This window comes from Peromyscus eremicus, chromosome 19, assembly GCF_949786415.1.
Source record: "Peromyscus eremicus chromosome 19, PerEre_H2_v1, whole genome shotgun sequence".
Taxonomy (NCBI): Eukaryota; Metazoa; Chordata; class Mammalia; order Rodentia; family Cricetidae; genus Peromyscus; species Peromyscus eremicus.
Window position 1 is genome coordinate 72,188,655 of NC_081435.1, and position 19,931 is coordinate 72,208,585.

General features: G+C 43.4%; 1 protein-coding gene and 1 pseudogene across 1 annotated transcript in view; one reads left to right on the forward strand and one right to left on the reverse strand.

The window, feature by feature from the left end:
- LOC131895988 (cytochrome b5) overlaps window positions 1-17,182 on the forward strand; it is a 32,806-nt gene extending 15,624 nt beyond the window's left edge. Inside the window, 5 exon segments of the mRNA XM_059246534.1 lie at window positions 8,636-8,764; window positions 10,247-10,276; window positions 15,128-15,162; window positions 16,823-16,887; window positions 16,890-17,182. Of these exon segments, the coding sequence (XP_059102517.1) occupies window positions 8,636-8,764; window positions 10,247-10,276; window positions 15,128-15,162; window positions 16,823-16,887; window positions 16,890-17,008 (378 nt within the window). The 3' untranslated portion in view covers window positions 17,009-17,182.
- Window positions 1,984-3,219, reverse strand: LOC131896103 (large ribosomal subunit protein uL6-like; annotated as a pseudogene).
- Window positions 17,183-19,931: the final 2,749 nt, after the last annotated feature.

The window sequence follows — 19,931 nt, forward strand, 5'->3', positions numbered from 1 at the left end:
TGATGTTGTGGTCGTGCTTTTAGCTGGTTTAATTTCTCACAGCAAATAATTTAACTAATTACATAAAAATATTAGGTTAGCATTATTAGTGAAAGATGAAACGGGAATCTGAGCATTTATCAGCATCGGCCAAGGGTCTGCGAATAGCACTAAATTTGTTACGGATAAATGTTGCTCAGTGAGGAATAATGACCAAGTTTGTCTCCTTTTTAAAACTCATACATTTTTTAAGGAAACCAAAGATACACCTTTGATTTTTGAATATCACACTAGCTCACCGAATGCCATTGATTGGGATGCCCAGTTACCACAGTCAGGGGTAGCCCCACTTTTCTAGTCAGTCATTCTGAATAGTGAGGGTTCTTTCCTTGTCTATTCTCCTACCTGAAGTGACCTTCTTTGCCTAGTTTATTGCTGTCATTCATTAATACTTACTTCCTGACCTTATTTATATTTCTCTTTTTTTATAGGTAGGCTCTTGAATTCTAATTTCTGATATATATTGCTATATTTTACATTTAATAATTTAAATTAATTATTTAAATAAATTTTAGATGAGAAGGTTAAGAAACCACTTCAGATCTTTAGTTATTGTAAAGCAATGACTCTTTAATTTATTTTAAATTAATATGAATGAAATGTTACATAAGCTTTAATCTCATTGTGCAAACAAGACTTTCTCAGAACCTCTTCATGTCCTAGGATTGGGAGTATTGTAAAGCAGGTTTGACTTGATCCTAATATCCATTCTGTAGTTACAGAAGAGTCATTTGGTCCTTGGCCATCTCATAGCTGTGCCTTTCCTGGGATGAGTCAGCTACAAAGGAAACATTTAGTTTGTATTAGACTCTTCTTCTGGGGGTATATTGAACATCATAATGACTCTTGCTAAGTATGATGTATGTTTGGTAATTGCTAAGAGGGTGAACCCTAAATGTTTTTACTACAATAAAACCCTGATAGGTATGTGAGGTGATGGATAGGATAATTAGCTCGATTGAATCATTTCAAAATGTTTATATATTTCAGACTGTTCTGTACACACACACACACACACACACACACACACACACACACACACACATATACATGGGCGTGAGGGATGAGGGTGTGTGGAGCTTGAGCCTATTTTACCCTAAAGCTAGGAGACTTTTTTTTTTAACATTAATGGAGATGAAAATCCTGCAACTGCTGTGTGATATGGGTACCTAGGAGCCACACAGCTCATTCATACTTGCCTCTTGGGGAACATTGCTCAAAGCCATGCCTGATGTTTAGGACCTGTTGGGTCATTCATGATTAGTTAGAACTGAAGCTCTATCAGTGAAGTCCGTAGGCCTTCTGGTTTTATTTGTTTGTTTGTTTTGTTTTTCTGTTTTTTTTTTTTTTTAGCCCAAAGGAAGTACATGTTTCTTCAAGATTAGATCCCATACTTTTTTTTAAATGATTTTTTTCCCTTCCAATTACTAACAGGGTTGAGCCTGCTTTACTATTCAGACGGGATTGGGTGGTGCTCTTTCCTATGTGCCCCACAGTGCTTTGCACAAAGTTGATTTTAATTGAATGAATTATCATTTAAGTGTGAAGTCATGTGATTTTAATTTAATGAATTTTCATTTAAGTGTGAAGTCATGTGACCTGAAGGATAAGAACTATTATAGCTCAGAGAAGGGAGATTTGTATGAACCGTTCGGAGTGAGAAAGTTCAGCTCCTCGGCTGGCTGGCATATGCAGTGATCCTCAAAGTAAAGGTCTGTGCTAATCTCATGTGTTTAGTCGGCACATACTTGAAGGCATTGAAGGAGGTGGCAAACAGAGGAGAACAGGACAGGCTGAAGTCTGAGTCATGAAGAATTTTGCAAACCACTTTATGACTTGAAAGTGTAACAGTGTGATCTGTGAAGGGAAGGGTAAAGGCTATAGTGTGGGATGAAAGGGAGGCCAGGTTAGGAGTGGAATTCAAGGACGGTATCTGAAAAATTGTTATTGGAGCAGGAGTGAGATGGCCACAGCAACTGGGATCACGGTGGCCACATTAACTGGGGACAGAAAGACTGGGAAAGAGGGTCTTTAGGGCAGGAGAGAGAAACGTTATGCTTGAAATGTACATCGGGCATTGGGTGAAGTTTTTAAGTAGATGGATGTACTAGGAGCCTGGCACCGTGAAGTCATGGAAGTGGTTGCTCAAATGCATTCGTTAGTGGACAGGTGATATGCAAACTGGAGATGCAATCACCAGGAGACAGCCTGTAAGTGGACTGGGAGCAGGGCCGAGGACTGAGCCTCAGAGTTTGCACATGAGGATCAGGTGTCTGGTGGGCTGAAAGACTGAGAGAACATATCAGATAAAGACAGCATTTCAAGAAGAGATCCATGAGTGGAAATTTTGCTGAGACCAGCTGAATTTCAGGAGCCAACTTTAACTGTTTGTAATACAGTTTGGAAATTCTTCGGACCAGGAGTGTAAGCCTCTGATGTTGGAATATTTGTATATTCACAGTGATATCTTAGGGATGGGACTCACCAGTATGAAATCCATTTGTTTCATACACTTCTTTTTGTGTTTCCTCATAAGCCTTTTGTTGTGTTGTCGGACACCACAAGTTAGAGTTCTGCTCCAGGACCTTAGTTCTGTAGATGTGGAAGTCCAACCTAGACCACTGCACTATTCCTTTTTCAAAAAAGATGTCACCTACATTTTTCTGATGTCCTTTAGAAGCAACAAACAAACCAACCTGTTATAGCTCTCTGAATCAAAGCCACTACATTTGAAACAAGTTCAGTTTCATTTTCTTAAACCATTATTAACTCATCTTTCTGGGCTTGAGAAACCCAACAAGCAACACCTGTCCACATTAGAACCCTGCAGGTGAATTTTCTACCCAAGAAACTTTGGATTTGAACAAGAGACACATTCTCCTGAGTGTAGACCTTGATGAGGAAGTGAACGTCCACAGATCTCATCTTGTCAAGGCAGCCTGGTGCTCTGTCCGTGGCTGCAGACAATATGAACAATCATCAGTTTCCCATTTCTCCACCATTTCCCAAACCAGAGCCTCTTCTTCTTTCTAAGAAGACTGAGGTCTACATTGGCATCATTGTTGTAGCTGAAGTACCTCCAGAGGGTTCCTCTGGGTCCCTCCACAACCACTGTGCGTCCCTCCAGGGTGGTGTAGACTCTGGAATGTCAACAGCCTAATTGCTGAGAATGCTCCTCATTCTTGGCAAAGCCACGTCCTTCTTACACACATAGCCTGAATGCCATTTTATAATATAATTTTAGTGTACCTATGTTACAACCCCTTACATGAAGTCAGATTATAGGATTTTCCATTTGGGGTATCATGCCAGCAGCACTCTAAATTTTTGGATTTGGAGTTTGGGGATTAGGAATGTGCAACTTGTACCATGACTTCCTGAACATATCCTTAGTTCTGAGTTGGAGATGTGGCAGAAAATTTCTCGATTTATGGACAGGGCCAACTTTTAGTATTTTAAAACAGAGTTCCTTTTTTTTTTTTTTTTTTTCAGATCAAAAAGTGAAGGCTGTTTAACACCATTTGTTGATATTCCCTCATCTCTGAGAGTTCTCATATACTGGCAGGATGAGGATTTATCAGGGCAGCTAAAGAAGTTGGGAATTCAAAAAAATACATGGAAAGAATTATAATCTCTCAAGCTGTGTGCACAGAGTGCATCGCTAAGGTTATTCCAACAACCAGTTTAGATCTGGTCTCTGTGGATTCCCATTCCCAGTTCCTTCAGTTAGTGCTGTCGTTTGGGTCTTCCAAGCGTTCGGTTGTCCATTCATCAGTGTTTGAGTCACTCTTCACTGACTGGAAGCCCTGTCATCTATTCTGTCTCACGTCTTTCATGTCTCCCGATTCCCACACCAGCTCCCATCCCCTCATCTCCCGTCTTCACCGTCTTCATCTCCGGGCTGCTCGCACCATGAGCTGTCAGCTTTTCTAGCCTAGGTTACTTACTCTCCCCTGTCTTGCCCTCAGGACTCTTCTCAAAGTCAAATCTGACTTCTCACCTTCATTCCTTCTTAAATGTGTGTCAGTGGCTTCCCATTGCTCACCAAATAAAGACCAAGGTCCTTGAAAAGACCTGGGAGCCTTCTTGGCCTGTCCTGTCCTTGCCCTTCCTGAGTCCCAGGCCGGCTTCCTTCCTGTCCCTGAACTCCTGCATTAGAGGGACTTCCTGCTGGAACTCCTGTCCCTCACAACTCCAGTTGTCTCTGCATTTTTCTTCTCCATCGGTGACACTCCTTTTTCATCTTGGTGGCACTCACCATGTGATTTCAGAAGTGACATTCACTTGGTGTTCTCAGTTGAGCATTGTTCACGTTTGCCTGTTAGACCGTGGTCTCTGCAGGCAGGAACCAGGGCTGTTTGTGCTGACTCTCGAGTCTGGTTTTTGAGGACACAAGGCATGTATTTGTCATGTGAATTAACTAGCGCCGCATACACAGAAAATGAAATATTCCTTTGGGAAAATGGGAACCCTTCACAGAAACGATTGGCTGTCTCGTTCTACTCAGTGTCCCTTTCCACCTTTCCCTCCTTTTCCGGGCTCTACAGCTGCTGCTGCTGTCAGAGTCGGGTTGGTGGAGGCAGACGTCTGATGTGGATGTACCTGTCCCCTGGCTTTGTGCGGTTATGCATTCCTTAATTCAGGAAAATCATCAGGCACTTGCTACCCTACCACCCTGTAGGATGGCTACCCACCAACCCCACAGTTCCCCAGAGTTTTCTTGAGTGAGAGCAGCAGGAAACATTAGATAGAAGGATTTAGATTGTGGAGATAAACAGAAAATACAGGATAGCCTCGAGAGGGCCTGGAACCTATTCTAACGGGCCCTGACTGTCTCTGCCCTAGGGTATTTATAGAAATGCCAAGGGGTGGAGCAAAAGACCTCCCCCGGCACAACCAAGTGCAGACCATCTCAGATACCTGTACTCAGGCCTGTGGTCCTAATCATCCTCTCTATGCAGACCTGCTGGGTAAAGCCACCAGAAACCTGAAAATAGGCTCCCACACCACTTCTCTTTCAAAGCCTTTTCTGTGGGCCACTCCCAAATTCTACAACATGCCCAAAAGATAGGACATGAACACTATGTACACTCCTAGGTTTTTTTTTTTTTTAATCGCAATTACAGTCTTAAACTACCTTGTGTGCTTATGAAAACTACGGTGTATCCTACTAACAAGAATAAGAATGGCAGAAGAATTGCCAAGTTTCAGACAATTATGATGTAATGAGGTAGACTTAATTTACATGGCAAGCATTTTCTCTTTCTCTGTGTGCATCATTTATTTCAAGGAAAATACTGGATATTACTAAGAGTTAGTCCCTTATCTTTGCTGTCTTATCAGGACTTGAAGTTTATTTTATCTTATAACAATTTTTCACGCTTTGATTTTCTTATTGATTCTTCCAAAAAAAGTTTTTAGGGTAGAATTACAACATTTCAACAGCAATCAATTTATTTGGTGTTGTGTTTTTCCTAAGTTATTTACACACACACACACACACACACACACACACACACACACACACACACACCCTCAGCAGTGGTCCGTGAGACCAATAGCCCGAAATGTTTTCTTTCTTCCCTTAGAACACTGTGTGACAAAGGATTTAGGCAAGGTTCACCCTGGAGACAGAGCTTCAGACAAACATGGCCCTTGCTTCCTTTCCCATGGGAGCCTATGGTGAGGGCTGCCCCCTTTGCACAGCCCTTTGAGTTAAGATTATTGTGTAACTGAGGTGAACGTGTGCTTCCTCCACCGTGGCACTTACACTCCAGGATTCCCATGACTCCATAGCAGACTGAGGTGATGGCATCACCTCATTGTGTTGTCCTGGAAGACAGGCTGTCCCTGGTGGACAGTGAGACTCCAGGAGATCTGCTGAGACTCACTTGTCCTGAGTAGGAAGCCCAAGTTGAGTAACTTGTGAATTAAGTCATTAGCTGAGGAGCAGTAGTGAGGGACTGGTCACCTCTGGGCTGTGGGGACTTTGGTCTCTTCATATCTCCTACCTGCCTGCCTTTCTGCTCCTGTGTCAGATCACTGTTTGGCAGTTCCAGATTGTTCCAGAACCAGAAAGTCTTGATTACCACTGCCACACCTGTGAGATACATCTAGAGCCTTCTGTGTGCATTTGATTCTTATCAGTTACTTCTCATTGTCAGAATGGCTGGAGCAGAACACATCCCACTGAGTTAGGGCAATGTTTATACAATGCAAGAAGTCATGCTAAGGACAGACACTGATATTGGGAAGTGTTTAGTAAGACATTGTCGTGTTTATTAAACATAGTGTCTGATGTGTTTTAAAATATATCCTCCAAAGCTGTGACCAGCATTTTCTTCCTTTGTGTATGTGTTTGTGTGTGTTGTACCTGAGTGTATGTATGTGTACCACATGTGGACAGGTCCCCTTCCCCCCGCACTAGAATTACAGGTGGTTGTGAGCCACCCCATGTGAGTGCTGGGATCCGAATCTGGTTTTCTGCAAGTAGCAAATGTTCTTTACTGCTGAGCCACCTTTCCAGCCCCCAACTACTAGTATTTTCTCAAGTTCCCACAGTGTCTTAGTTGGTGCTCTATTGCTGTGAAGAGACACCATGGCCAAGGCAGCTCATAAGAGAAAGCATTTTTAGTCAGAGGCTTGCTTACAGTTTTAGATGGTTAGTCCATGGTTATTATGGCAGGAGCAAGGCAGGAATGGCATGGGAGCAGTAGCTGCAAGCTTTACATCATGATCTACAGGCAGCAGCAGGCAGAGAGAGGGAAACACTGGGTCTGGTGTGGGCTTTTAAAGCCTCAAAGCCCATCCGCAGTGATATATGTCTCCAATAAGACCACACCTCCTAATCCTTCCCAAGCAGTTCCACTAACTGGGGACCAAGCATTCAAACTTAGGAGCCTATAGGGGTCATTCTCATTCAAACCACCACACAGAGTGTGTAGTAAACACTAGAAGCTACAATCCCTGTACTCTGGTGCTGTGGGATGGTATGTATGTCAAGTGTGTTGCTGATTGGTCAGTAAATAAATCACTGATTGGCCATTGGCTAGGCAGGAAGTATAGGCGGGACAAGGAAAAGAATTGGGGGAAGTGGAAGGCTGAGAGAGGGACACTGCCAGCCGCCATCAGGACAAGGAAGATGTAAGGTACCAGTAAGCCATGAGCCATGTGGCAAAGTAAAGATTAATAGAAATGGGCTAAATATAAGAGTAAGAGCTAGACAGTGACAGGCCTGAGCTAATGGCCAAGCAGTTTAAATAATGTAAGAGTCTGTGTGTTTATTTTATAAGTGGGCTCTGGGACTGGCGGGACTTGGTGGCGGGAGCTGGAGAGAAATTCTCCAGCAACACTCTGGAACTTCATCTGCTTTGTACTTAGTAAAGCGAGGTGCGCAAGGAAATGATCATAACTGTCCTTGTCTAGCTCCCTTGACAGCAAGATTATCAGCCGATTTTATTGTATTGTTTGTGTTTCCTGACTTTTTTCCATACAATGTAGCTTGTGATAACTTCTATGAAAAGAAGAAAGAAACAGTATTCTTTAGTGCTAGATGTTTCCAAGTAAAGAAGAAGAAGGAGCAGGTTTCAGCAGCAGAATAACTGTCCACCTTTGAACAATAGTGGGTGTCCTTGTTATTTTCTGTCATTGGGAAGTCCCAATTGCAGTCAGTTGCATAGGGAGTTGGCTTATGGACCCTGAGGTGGTTTTGGGGCTGGAGAGGTGGCTGAGCTGTTAAAGGCTATACTCAACCAAAAATATAAGAGGTGGTTTTTTTTTTTCTTTTCTTTGCTTTGCTTTCCTGCCAGAGTGTCTTGGATGATTTAACCAAGTGTATTTTCCTTCTGTGTGTCTGAGAACTCTTACCCAGGAGTCTCTAGGCCTTGTCACCTAAGGTCTCTTGTCACTGGTTGGACTCTGCTCTCTGAAGCTTGACTGTCCTTTGTTTTTCCAATTACTGCAACTAGGATGCTTCTGCCAAATAAAAGGTTCCTTCTGCCCATCCCCATGTGGAAGGGGGACTCTCTTTTTTGTAGATGTTCAGTTTATACTGATGGCAGCTACTTAATATCATGCCCGGCCCGAACCTTCCTGCTTGTCCAGTGAGCGGTGCTGGCTGTACATGGTACAGAGTGCATCCTGAAGGGAAACTTTGTGCTCACCTCTCTCTGACCAATGAATGGTCTTTCCTTGGTCCGCACTCAGACTGAGAGGGTCCCAAGCCTGGGTCTTAAGTAGAAGGCTGAAGAGATAGTTTAGAGACAGATGACGGGGGGGGGGGGGGGGGGGGGGGGGGGGGGATTTGGGGAACTTCCTGGAAAAGCACAGCAGGCGTTACCGCATTATCAAGGCTATACTATGACACTGTTGCTGGGTTGGAAGCATGGGGACAAATAGCACGAGAAGAAGTTTGTGCTGTACTAAGGAACTGGATAGTGAAGAAGCATACTTATAGTCCGCGTTGTAGATACTTAGAGTCAGCCATTGTCATCTGTGACTTCTGGGGTGGGCTATTTGATTAAATAAACTAACCATTTCCTTTTAGCTCATTTTCCTGAAAAGATTTTAATGTTCATGCAACCTGTCCTTTGAACAGCATCCTGGTGGGGAAGAAGTCCTAAGAGAGCAAGCTGGGGGTGATGCTACCGAGAACTTTGAGGATGTTGGGCACTCTACCGACGCGCGGGAACTGTCTAAAACATACATCATCGGGGAGCTCCATCCAGTAAGTCATTTCTTGGGGTGGGGGGTGCCTTTCTTCTTCTTCTGGAAGGCTACTGTTTGACATTGTAAGTCAGGATTTGCAACTACAGAAAACGTAAGAAAGAATAGAACAAAAACCATTTCTTCTGATTTTCGAATACTTTGTTTAGACAGAGTCTCAATAAATAGCCCAGGTTGGCCTGAGCTTCCTGTGTAGCCCATGCTGGCCTGGAACTCACGCCTCAGGCCTTTATCCCTCAAGTGCTGGTATTATAGGCGCCACCAGGACCCCATTTTTGTCATAAATAAATTGATTCAACCTTTCTTTGCTTTGCATTTTTTTGATTATAGTTATTGCTATACTCAGGGTCAGAATGCTGTGCTCCAAGGCCCTGTCCCGGGGACACTCCCCAGTCTCCGAGAGCCCACAGAGAGGCACATACAGAGGGCAGATTATCAGTCCAGTCAGTTTGTTCCCCTGCAGCCAGGGGGTGAAGGGTGGCCGTGAATACACTTTTGTGATGAGAGACAAATAGCCAGCTGCCCCAGCCCAAGTAAGCAAACAAGAAACTAAAGATAAGATAAATAAATAAAGGCATATCCCTATTTTTATGTGTCTTCTGTGTGTGAATGATGGTTCTTGTAAGAACCACAAATGAAGAAAAGATAAAAGTAAGCTCTTTTTAGAAGTCCCAGAAATCCATTTTAGAGCAAATTCTGTTGAGTTGTGTGTGTGTGTCTGTGTCTGTCTCTGTGTGTGCCTGTGTCTGTTTGTCTGCTTGTCTATGGTCTTTTGGATTTGCTGGGAGGTTATATATACTTTGAGAGACTCTGTGTCATTTGTCTGGAAGTTTTATCATTCCACACATTTTCATAGGCGCACTTCCCAGAAGTAACAGGATGTATTGCATCTGCAAGGTCTGTCCTGGTGAACGTTCCTCTCTGTCCTGTTCCTCTAAGTTCTGCTCCCCTGAGGAGGGAGAGCGGGTTTCATTTAGGTCACCTCCCTGTGGTTTCTCTGTAGTCAGCATTCAGATGCTCTTAGATTTTGACATCCTCAGCCTGAGGTTTAAATAGTTTATAATTATATTGCTGGGAGATTGCAGGCTTCACTGAGGCCGCCACAGCACAAAGATGCATATCTCCGTGAACTTGAGAGTAGAGAAGGAAGGGAAGGGTTTTGTTTTCCATTGTTCTGTGGATTGAAAGTCATAGTTCAACTCTAGTAAGCCTCTAAACGCCTCCACGTAAGAACCAGACAGTCATGGGTCCATTCCAAACTCAGGGACCGTAGACGGAAATGCCTCTTGTTCCTCAATCTACTGTTGATTTTTGCTGTCAAATCACATGGATCAAGGTTTGTACTTGACTTTGCTGAACACCAAATGCTAATCATTGAATAGTAATTTAAAAAAAAAATCTCAAAAACGGTCAGCCTTTTGAAAATGAGACCTTTACAGATGTCCTGTTATTCTTACTGCTCGCCCGTCTCTTCTCCTCACAGGATGACAGATCGAAGATAGCCAAGCCTTCGGTAAGTTTGCCCAGACGTCTGGAGGAGCGGTGGTGGGCAGAGGACACTGTGTGTCTTTATTGTATTGAGTACATGTCCAAATGGGGCAAAGGTCACAGCAGGGCTTTCTAGGTGGGTAGATATGTAACTTTTTGGCTTTGCAAGAGTTTGGTTTGGGTTTCTTGTTTGTTTGTTTTACGGTCCTTGTGGTTTTGAAGAGAACTTGTTTGTTGCTTTGTACAACTAATCTATTACTTTTTAAAACATCATAATTATCAGTAAATAAAAGTCTGGGTGTATAGTTTAATGGAACATGCTTGTTCACCGTGCATGAAGCCCTGGGTTCAATCTCCAGTACCAGATAGAGTGAGTGGGAAAAAAAATTGTGCTTCTCTCTGAAAGATTTGACCTAAGCCTTGTTTTCAGAGGACTTAGAGCTTGCTTCGGTGGAAGCATGTTTGCCTCCCTAACTCTGAAGGGACTACCCATGCCTCTTCCTTCTCTGTATCTTTGTGGCATCATAGGCATTCAGAAAAGGCGAGTTTTACACTGACATCCCCTAGCTCTTCAGTCTGAGCTGACCTTCTCAATTTGCTCATTAAATCTAGAGTAAGAATTTATGAGAACAGCCAGCCAAAGGTCCTGAGAAGTCTAAGCAGGCATGAGTTAATTCTGGCCTGGAAGGAAGGAAGGCTGAGGGAAGGTTTTGTTTAAAAATGGACAGCAAGAAAGCTGAGCTTTTCTACTGTGCTCTGAGCTTCTGGTCCTCGTGGAGAAGGCACACAGGACGAGCGTCTCTGAGCTTGCAGTGAGTACTGGAAAGTCCATTGTGCCGTCTCTGCCACCATGATGCTGTTTGCTGTGCCTGACATCAGTAATTCCACAGTGTGTGTGTATGTGTGTGTGTGTGTGTGTGTGTGTGTGCAAATGCCGTGCTTACTCCGACTCTCACACAGTGCAAGAAAAGCTATGTGTGTGCTTTTCAGTACATGGCAATTTAACTTCTGTTTTCCCCTGTCCCTGTTCAGAATGAGAACACACTTAACCCTGGTGATAGGAGTGCTTCAGGAAGATTTAAAAAACAAAAAACAAAAACAAAATGGTGTTTAGAATTTGCATGCTCTCTATGACAGTTGCTCAGAATTTGACTAGTACATGGTTTTTGTGGCTGTTTTACAGGCAGCTGAAACACTGGAGCACCAATTTGTCCCATGTGTATCCTGCCTCTCCCCACCCTCAAGAGTCTGTCAGGGAAAAGTCGGTCTCTGTCCTGTGAGATGTTTAGTATGTTAATGGTTTTGTTGTAAGTCATTCACCTGCAGGAAAACAGGCTTTGGGGAGGTTTGTTTCCTGAGCTTTGGTCTGCTGTAGGCTAACCACATCTCTAACCGTAGTGCCCGTGCAGGTGTGTGGTGGTAAGCATGTCTCATACCCCGGACCACTGCAGGCCACCCTTGTCCATTTGTTCTTAGTAACGTGTTCATGGTGCAGCTGTGTATCTCGGAGTGCTTGCCCAGCATGCATGAGGCCCTGGGTTCAATCTCCAACAACTGGCCATTATTCTGCTCACCTGTAATCCTGAGTGCTCGTGAGAGTGATTACAATGATTACAGGAAGACCAGAAATCACCCTTGGCTACATAGTGAGTTTGAGGCTAGCCTGGGAGACCTGTCCCAAAGGGCAGTGTGTTCCTGCTATGTTTGCTATTCACTGTGGGTGTCTAGTTTTCTATTTGCATTTGTAATCACTTTGATGTTTGGGATAGCTAGTGGACAGAGCACAGAGCAGGATGAATTCTGGGACTGGCACTGTCAGCATTACTGAAAGCCCCCCTGCCCATCTTTGCAGGAGGGAGCCACTCTCAGTAAGACACTGGGCCTTCATTCCATCACTCATGGTTCAGTGGGTGTGGAACCTCTCGCTGGCATCTGCATCTACTCACTGTTCAAAGGAAATACTTTTACTCTCAAGATTTTACAGATGGACCGGCTTTGGACTGTTTTATTGTTTTAAAGCAAACAAACAAACAAAAAAAACCTTGTTCCCTATTATGATTTTGCTTAAACAGGACAGAGCTGGAAGAAAGCAGGGGTGACCCTTGCTGGTTATTTGAGAGGCTGGAAGCGAAGGACACAGTAGAAAATGTATTGCCACTTTTCTGGGTGCTTTGTTATTTCTGCCAAACAAAACTGTGTCTTTAATTATTTCCCAGGGTCACATGTAATCGTCTTTAGGCTGGAAAATGTGTTCTGTGGTCTGATGTTTTTAAATAAACATCATGCTTGGAATTGGAGCTCAGCTGTAGAGCACTTCACAAGTGTGCTTAGGTGTATGCGTTAGTCCTCGGTGTTAAGAAAAAACAATATTACTTATTTAAAATGTCAGTTTAATTTGGAGAAATATGATGTACTGGTGAGTATTAGCTTGAACCTGCCCAAAAGAAGCTAAATTGCCAAGTTAAGGAATTTACAGACACAGAAATTACATGTCTTTAAATGTATCCACAGCAACCAAATTCGCTTACATAGAAGGTATTAATAGTATTGGTGCTCTTCCTTGTTATTTTCAAAGCACCGTGATATGCAAGGTTATATTTGTCTCTGAGACCCCCAGACTTTGAGGCCCTGAAGCTCCAGTGAGCTGCTGGTGAAAAATCACTCGTCTAGCTGTGGTCTCCTCAGTTGCCGGAGTCTCTGAACTTCTTAGGAAGGCTCCGCTGTCAGGACTTCCAGTGAAGGAGTGAGCTAGGCCACGTGAACTTCATTGAGGTAGCTGGTTTACAAAGGCTTTGTGGATTTGGTATTTTTTTGTAAGATGATAATCATAATTTATACTGACTCACATGACCTCTGTAAGTCATTATACATGCCATACACCAGTTGTTAGCCTTTTTTACTACAAGTTAGAAGGTCTCCAAGTTGCACAGAAACCAGGTGGCTGATCTTTTTGAAAGTTCCTTCCCTGAACGCAGCTGAGCCCCTCAGAGCACTGGCCACTAGAGAAAACGGGCTTCTTTATCCCACTGCTAAGTGGTCGTTACAACTTAAATTCTCAAGCATTCTGGGTTTTAAGGCTGTGAAAAAAAGAGACAATTCAAAAACTATGTTTTTTTTTTGTTTGTTTTTTTAAGTTCTACCATTTGGAGGGTCATCGATACCAGTGATGGTGGTGGTGGTGGTGATATGCTAGGACTATTTCATTTGCTTATATTTAAACTTTTAAAATATTTATTCATTTCATGTGTGTATGCACATATGCTTGTGTGCCTCAGCACGCACACATAGAGGTCAGAGGTCAGAGGATAACTTTCAGGAGAAGTGATTCTCCTTCCATCGCGTGGGTTCCAGAGATCAGGAAAGCTCAGGTTGTCAGGTTCTGAAGCAAGTACCTCTGCCTGCCGAGCCATCTCGCCTGCCCTTATAACAGCGCTTAGCTGGCGTGGGCGTGTTTGAGCCTCAGCAATATTTTAACCTTCGTGTTAGCAATGCAGCCACCAAGATGGGGGAGGCAAGGAAGGCCACCCGAGGTTGCACAGGGTCCCCTGAAATGCGTATGTCCCTGCCTGTATCACGAGCGAGTGTCTGCCTCCTCACACTAACTATCCAGAGTGCGATAGTCTTGTGCCTTCGGCGAGCTCTTTGGTGTCTTCTGTGATTGTGTTTCTCCTAATAAATGAATAATATTGTTGGTGTATCTAATTGTCTCTCGTAGTCAGTGTTAATTATACTCATGAAAAATAATCTTGTACTGGTTATGAATTCCCGTGACCACCAGGATTTCAATTTGCTTAAAGAGGTAACAAGTGTGAAGTCTTCTTTCTAAAGGACTTGTTTTTCTTCCCCTACTGTGTCAGGAATCCTAAAGGTGATGTGTCAAGGTTGGTGTGTGTCGCTGGCCTGCCTTGCTCATGCACCCCTAAAGTGAATTTGCCTCTGGAGGGGGGAGTCTCTCTAACACCTCGCAGGGGCGCCGCTTTGCCTTGCCGCAGACAGCCGCTTGCTTTCCCGAAGTTTCCATCTGTGCTGCGGAGAGGTACAGCCGAGACTTTCCGATGGCGCTGGCCTGTCTGTAGCTGCTTTTGTTGAGCGCTAACAGTTTCGCCGGTGTGAAACATGACCAGTGCTTCCTAACAAGGGTTAAACCCTAAACGTGTGTGCTTCAGGGGGCTGCAGTTTTTGAACGGTTTGGGAAAATATGTCTGGTTTTGTTTTTGTTTTTTTTATGGTCCTCATGAAAAGGACTGTGCTCAGAAAGTGCTGGGAGGTAAGCAGAGCTTTATTTGTTGGTTAGGCAGAGTGGTTTCTGAGCTAGTCTGGGTTCTTTTGGTGCCATGCAGTGAGTTAAAGAAATCTCAGAAAAGGTGGTCTAGCCTGTGACAGGAATTCTTATTGTTTTAGTTGAGGCACTTCTAATGTAGCGTAGGTACACTCTTATGCCCTGCAGATTTGAATGAATTAAATGACATTTTATTTAATGTTCCATGCTTTGAAGAATTAAATTTCCTTTCCAAAGGGCAGTAATACAGTCTTGTATATGTGTCCATGAGTATTCTGTTTTCAGTTTTTATGTTGAAGTGCTGAAATGTTAAAAGTGGATTATTATATGTATTCTATTAACATTTTCAAATTATAAAGTTTATATTCTTAAGTAATTTAAGGAAAATTGTCCTTAAATTTTCATTTTCTTGAAAAATGGTAAATTTAGGCTTTTTGGTAAGAAGAACTTGGATATAATTGTCCCTTTTAACAATTTTTAAAAGATAGAATTGAATAAAATGGTGATTTTTTAAAAAAAATTATTAAAACAGGATTTCAATCAGGGGGATAAATGCTCAGATGTATCCTTAACTTCATGTTTTCTTTTGTGTCCCAGGAACCTCTCATTACTACTGTCGACTCTAATTCCAGGTACGTACTGGTTGTCTTTTTGTTTGTTTGTTTTGTTTTGAGACGAGGTCTCTTGGAGGGCTCAGGAGTCAGAGTTGATTGACACCCCCATATCTGATTCTCTGCTTGAATTCCCACTGTCCTTCTCAGCCACCAATCTGGGCATGGTCTCATGTGTGCCCAGAGCTTCGGGGCTTTCCATCCTAGACTTTTCACAGTGACCCTAGATGCCACGGCCCTCCGAATGTATCTACACTGGGGACCACATGGCAGCCAGTCCCTTGGGTGATCGATCAGTGCCGTGGTTGTTCCTACAGGCTGAGTTCCGTTGCCTTCTTCCCTGACACACGGGCACCTTTGAAGACCGTGGTCATTGTGTTTCCACAAGCATGGTTCAGTTTTCATTAGTTGTAACTCAAGTTAAACCCTCTAATCCGAGTGCAGCATGACGCTCTTGTTACAGGAGCCAGATCTGCCCTCCATATTCCGGTCCAAGCTGGCTTTTGGCAGTTCCGTCATGTCAGATTGACTTAGAGAAGAATCATCGTCATTTTGTTGTTGTTTTCATTTTTAGACTCAAGCTGAAAGCTATACATTTGTATTTCACCCTATCAAACTGAATTGTCCCACTCTTTTAGTGTTCTAGAACATTCTCTGCCTGCTGGCCATGCTCCTCACCTCCCTTCTCCTGTCAGGCTAGCCTCTCTCTGAGTTAACTGAAAAGCCCCACTCAGATGGAGACTGTGCTAGTAATCTGTCACACCTTACATCTTCTAATTGAACTTGTTCTTTGAATGGGTTGATACATGAAGAGTGAGATTAGGAGGGAAGATGTATGTATGTATGTATGTATGTATGTATACGTAGTATTGTTGGGTGCTGAGCGTAGGCATTGATTTCTGTCTTTTAAAAAGTTGAGATTTAAAGCTTGAAATCCAATTTAAAAATCCATAACTACATTAGAGGTCTTCCCAGCTGTGTCCCTGATTTTCCCATAATCTCTAATTTATCATATATTGAAAGATTACAAAAGCTGAACAATGCAAAAATTAGATATGCTTTTGAATTTGGGAGATAGACCACAGACTAAATACTTGGGGCATGTCTTTTCTTAACAGCTTAAGTCCATCTAGCGTAGATACTAAGTTTGGGTTTTTGAAGGAGGATCTGAGAATGTTAAAGCCGAGGTTGAGTGGCAGCCTTAGTACTGGGGTTCAGGGGACAGGGTCTGTTCTCGGCTGTAGAGCTTGCTGACAGTGTCCTCCAAATGGGAACACTGATCGTCTGATTCTCATCTTAGTGCTATTTAAAATGCTCAGTCGATGCCTGCAAGAGAACAAAACATACCAGGACATTCCCCTGTGTGGTCTTGTGGTAGGTGTCCCAGAGTATAATGTCATGGGAAAGTCACGGCTCCAGGCAGCGGCCGTTGGGGGAGCAATAGCAGCTCTCTGTATAAACTTTACGGAATGATGACAAAAGGGGAGGGCAGGGAGGTCAACATTCCAGGGTGTGCATTGTGCTCAAGTTCATCTTAGCAAAGCTGAGCCGTCCTTTTAGCTGAAGTGGTTCTAGAAGTGAGGAAACTATGCTGTGGTAGTTTTCCGTCAGAGGCAGGCCGAGGTTGAAGTCTCTGTATTGAGGATCACTCAAGCATCTTTTTGCTCTTGTGTCTTTCTAGTTGGTGGACTAACTGGGTGATCCCAGCCGTCTCAGCCCTGGCGGTAGCCCTGATGTATCGCCTCTACATGGCAGAAGACTAACTTGCCTCTCCAAACCAAGGAAGGGAAAGACTGCCCCAGAGAAGGGAGAAAAGAAGCCAGTGTTAATCATTTCCACTGACAGAAACCTTCCCCTGAGAAAGTAATTGTAATATATCTGACGCTGTTTCCTCCTGTGTTAGTAGAACAAACAAGGAAGTCTTCGTACTCTGAAACTTTTCAAATGTGCCTTTTTACTCATCAATTTCATGTTTCTTCACTACATAATTTACTTATTGTAAGCACGATCTTTTTAAAATATATCTGGCTTTTAAAATATACCACGTTTGTGTCTGTTTGTTTGGTGTGATGTCTTTAGTGCTTCGTGTTTTGGTTTATTAAACAGACTTGTTTAATGTGCTGATTATGCAGACCTGGGCTGTCTGTGTCATGAAGCAAAGAAGCAGCCTCGGCGCTCGACTGTTCTTGTCTTAATTGCTCAGTGATAATTGCAATCAACACATACCTATTACATGTTTCCATACTAGTTGCTTTCTTGTCTCTGTGACAAAATAACTGAAGGAAGCAATGTAAGGAAGAGGAGACTGTGAGTCTCCGCCATGGCCAGGAAGGCATAAGGGGTAGGTGCAGCTCCGTGACAGCACTTTTGGGTCAGGAAGGAGAGAGCTAAGGCTAGACACAGAGGGGATTGTCATCTTTAATGACCCGTTCCTGCTAGCTAGGCCATAGAGGCAAAGGTTCCACAACCTCCTAGGACAGTGCTACCAGATGGGACCCAGATGCTCAGACACATAAGCTTGTGGGGAGATTTCACATCCAACCTGCAAATTGCCAATGTTGTTTCTTTTTCAAGAAGATTAAGATTCAGAAATTATATCTCAAAGATGGGTAGTTTTTCTATTTGAAATGCATGATACGGTATGTCAGTGGCCTGCAAGATCTATAAAAGAGGCGCCTCATCTCCTGTGCATGGCAGATAACAAACCAGCTCGTGGACTGGGGAAGGCTGTTGTAACCGCCTGTTCTCTCTTTAGAAGTCATTCCCCCAGAGACTCTCAGTTTCGTAACTTCTGGAGTTCTACAAACTCCCCATCCAGAGACAAAAGCGGTTTCTGTACAATTCTTAGGAAATACTGATGAAGTGAATCATCACAGCACAGATCTGGAGATATTTGCCGCTTGCTTTTTGGCGGAACCTTAGCTCCTTAGTGATGAGCCAAGAGAAGTTTGGTGTGGCTCTGCTCTTTCCCTCCCTGGACCGCTCACGAGTTGATTCAGATCAGTAAGCTTTTGTTGTTATGCCTGGCCTGGTGCATTATTAGTATCCACGACTTTTCATTTTAAATGTAGAAACCCAAGGGAGTAATTACTAGATGGTAAGGGAATTGGTACTGAGCTGTGACTGGGTGATCAGCAGTGGTGTGTTACTGTTGTTACAGAGCATGCATTGTTTTTTAAGGATACTTTTCAGTTATTTTTATTGTATGTATGCGAGTGTTTTGCCTGTGTGTGTGTGCTACATGGGTGCCTAGTACCCACAGAGGCTAGAATGTTGGATGGTTGTGAACATGGTTGCCAGCCCCCATGTGGGTGCTGGGAACTGAATCCATGTCTTCTGCAAGATCAGTGAGACTGAACCACTGAGTCATCTTTCTAGCACTGTAGAGTATGGATTGTTTTGCAATCGGTGGCATGCATCACACTTTCCTGTTATTTTTCATGGTGCTGTGAGTCAGTGCAAAGCCTTGTGCATGCTAAGTGTGTGCTGTGTCACCGAGCCGTCCCCAGCCCCTCTTCATGATCACTAATCCTCACTGTGCAGTAGGGAAGGCCAGAGCTGGGTGGCAGCAAGTTCATCTCCGTGGTGTGCGCTCTTCACTCTTCTGGTTTCTGCCTCTTGACGTTACTCCTTATGTGCTATTTAGAGAGCTCGAGACAGAAGAATAAGGAGCTATGAGCTGGACTTGACAAGTGTGTGTGCATTTCAGGATAAGTTATATATTTATTAAGATTGTAATGTTTTGCTAGAAAGTTTCAAATTTTAGTGCCTTGTAAAACATTTCTCTTAGATCATCTATGAAGTGAATGACATGGATATATCATATCCTAGATGGTATCGGAATAAATTTCTAAATCAGTTTTACTATCTGCTTACTTGGGAGGGAAGGTGTGTGTGTGTGTGTGTGTGTGTGTGCACATTAGTGTGGAGGTCAGAGGTCATCCTTGGCTATTATTCCTCAGGAGCTACCTTGGTTTTTGAGACAGAATCCCTCATGTGGCTTGCAAATTAGGCTAGGCTGGCTAGCCAGGGAGCCCCGGAGTCTCTGACTCCCTCTTTGTTGAGATTAAGTATGCATTACTATATCCAGCTTTTAGATGGGGCTGGGGAGTGAACTCAAGCCTTCACATCTGTACAGGAAGCGCTACTTACCTCTGGGCTAACTCTCTAGCTTCAACTAATGCTTATTCTCAAGGGCTGGATCACATAGTTGAACTTGGCCATTAGTGTTTCTTCACGTGAGAACAGTGTTGTACAGAGAAGAAAAATTAGTTTGTATTATATTTTGAACATTTAGCGTTTGTACAGCCAAAATCTCAAGTAAAAAAAAAAATGAAACTTTGAAGTATGTGTGTGTGTGTGTGTGTGTGTGTGTGTTGCATCCACAGAATTCTGGTTATGAATGCCCATGTGTGCAATGCACATAGAGAGGCCAGAGCAGGTTGTCAAGTGTCTTTTCCATCATTCTGCTATATTGCTTTGAGACGGGGTCTGTCATAGAACCAGAAGCTTCAAGTTTCTTAGCCTGGCTGGCCAGTGAGAGGATTCACCTCTCCACCTTCCAAAGCTGAAGTTACACTTGCTGACAGCTGTGAATTTGAACTCAGGTCCTCTGCTTGCAGAGAAAGTGTACCTACCTCCTGAGCCACCTCCTCAGTCCTCCATTCCTCCCATGATAGTTTCTAATGTTTTCTCTACTGCTTTCCATTAGGGGAGCTTAAGGTTTCCGTGGCTTCCTATTGCTCTTTGTTACTGTGTCACAGTGGAGAGTGGACAGAATGGACAAGGGA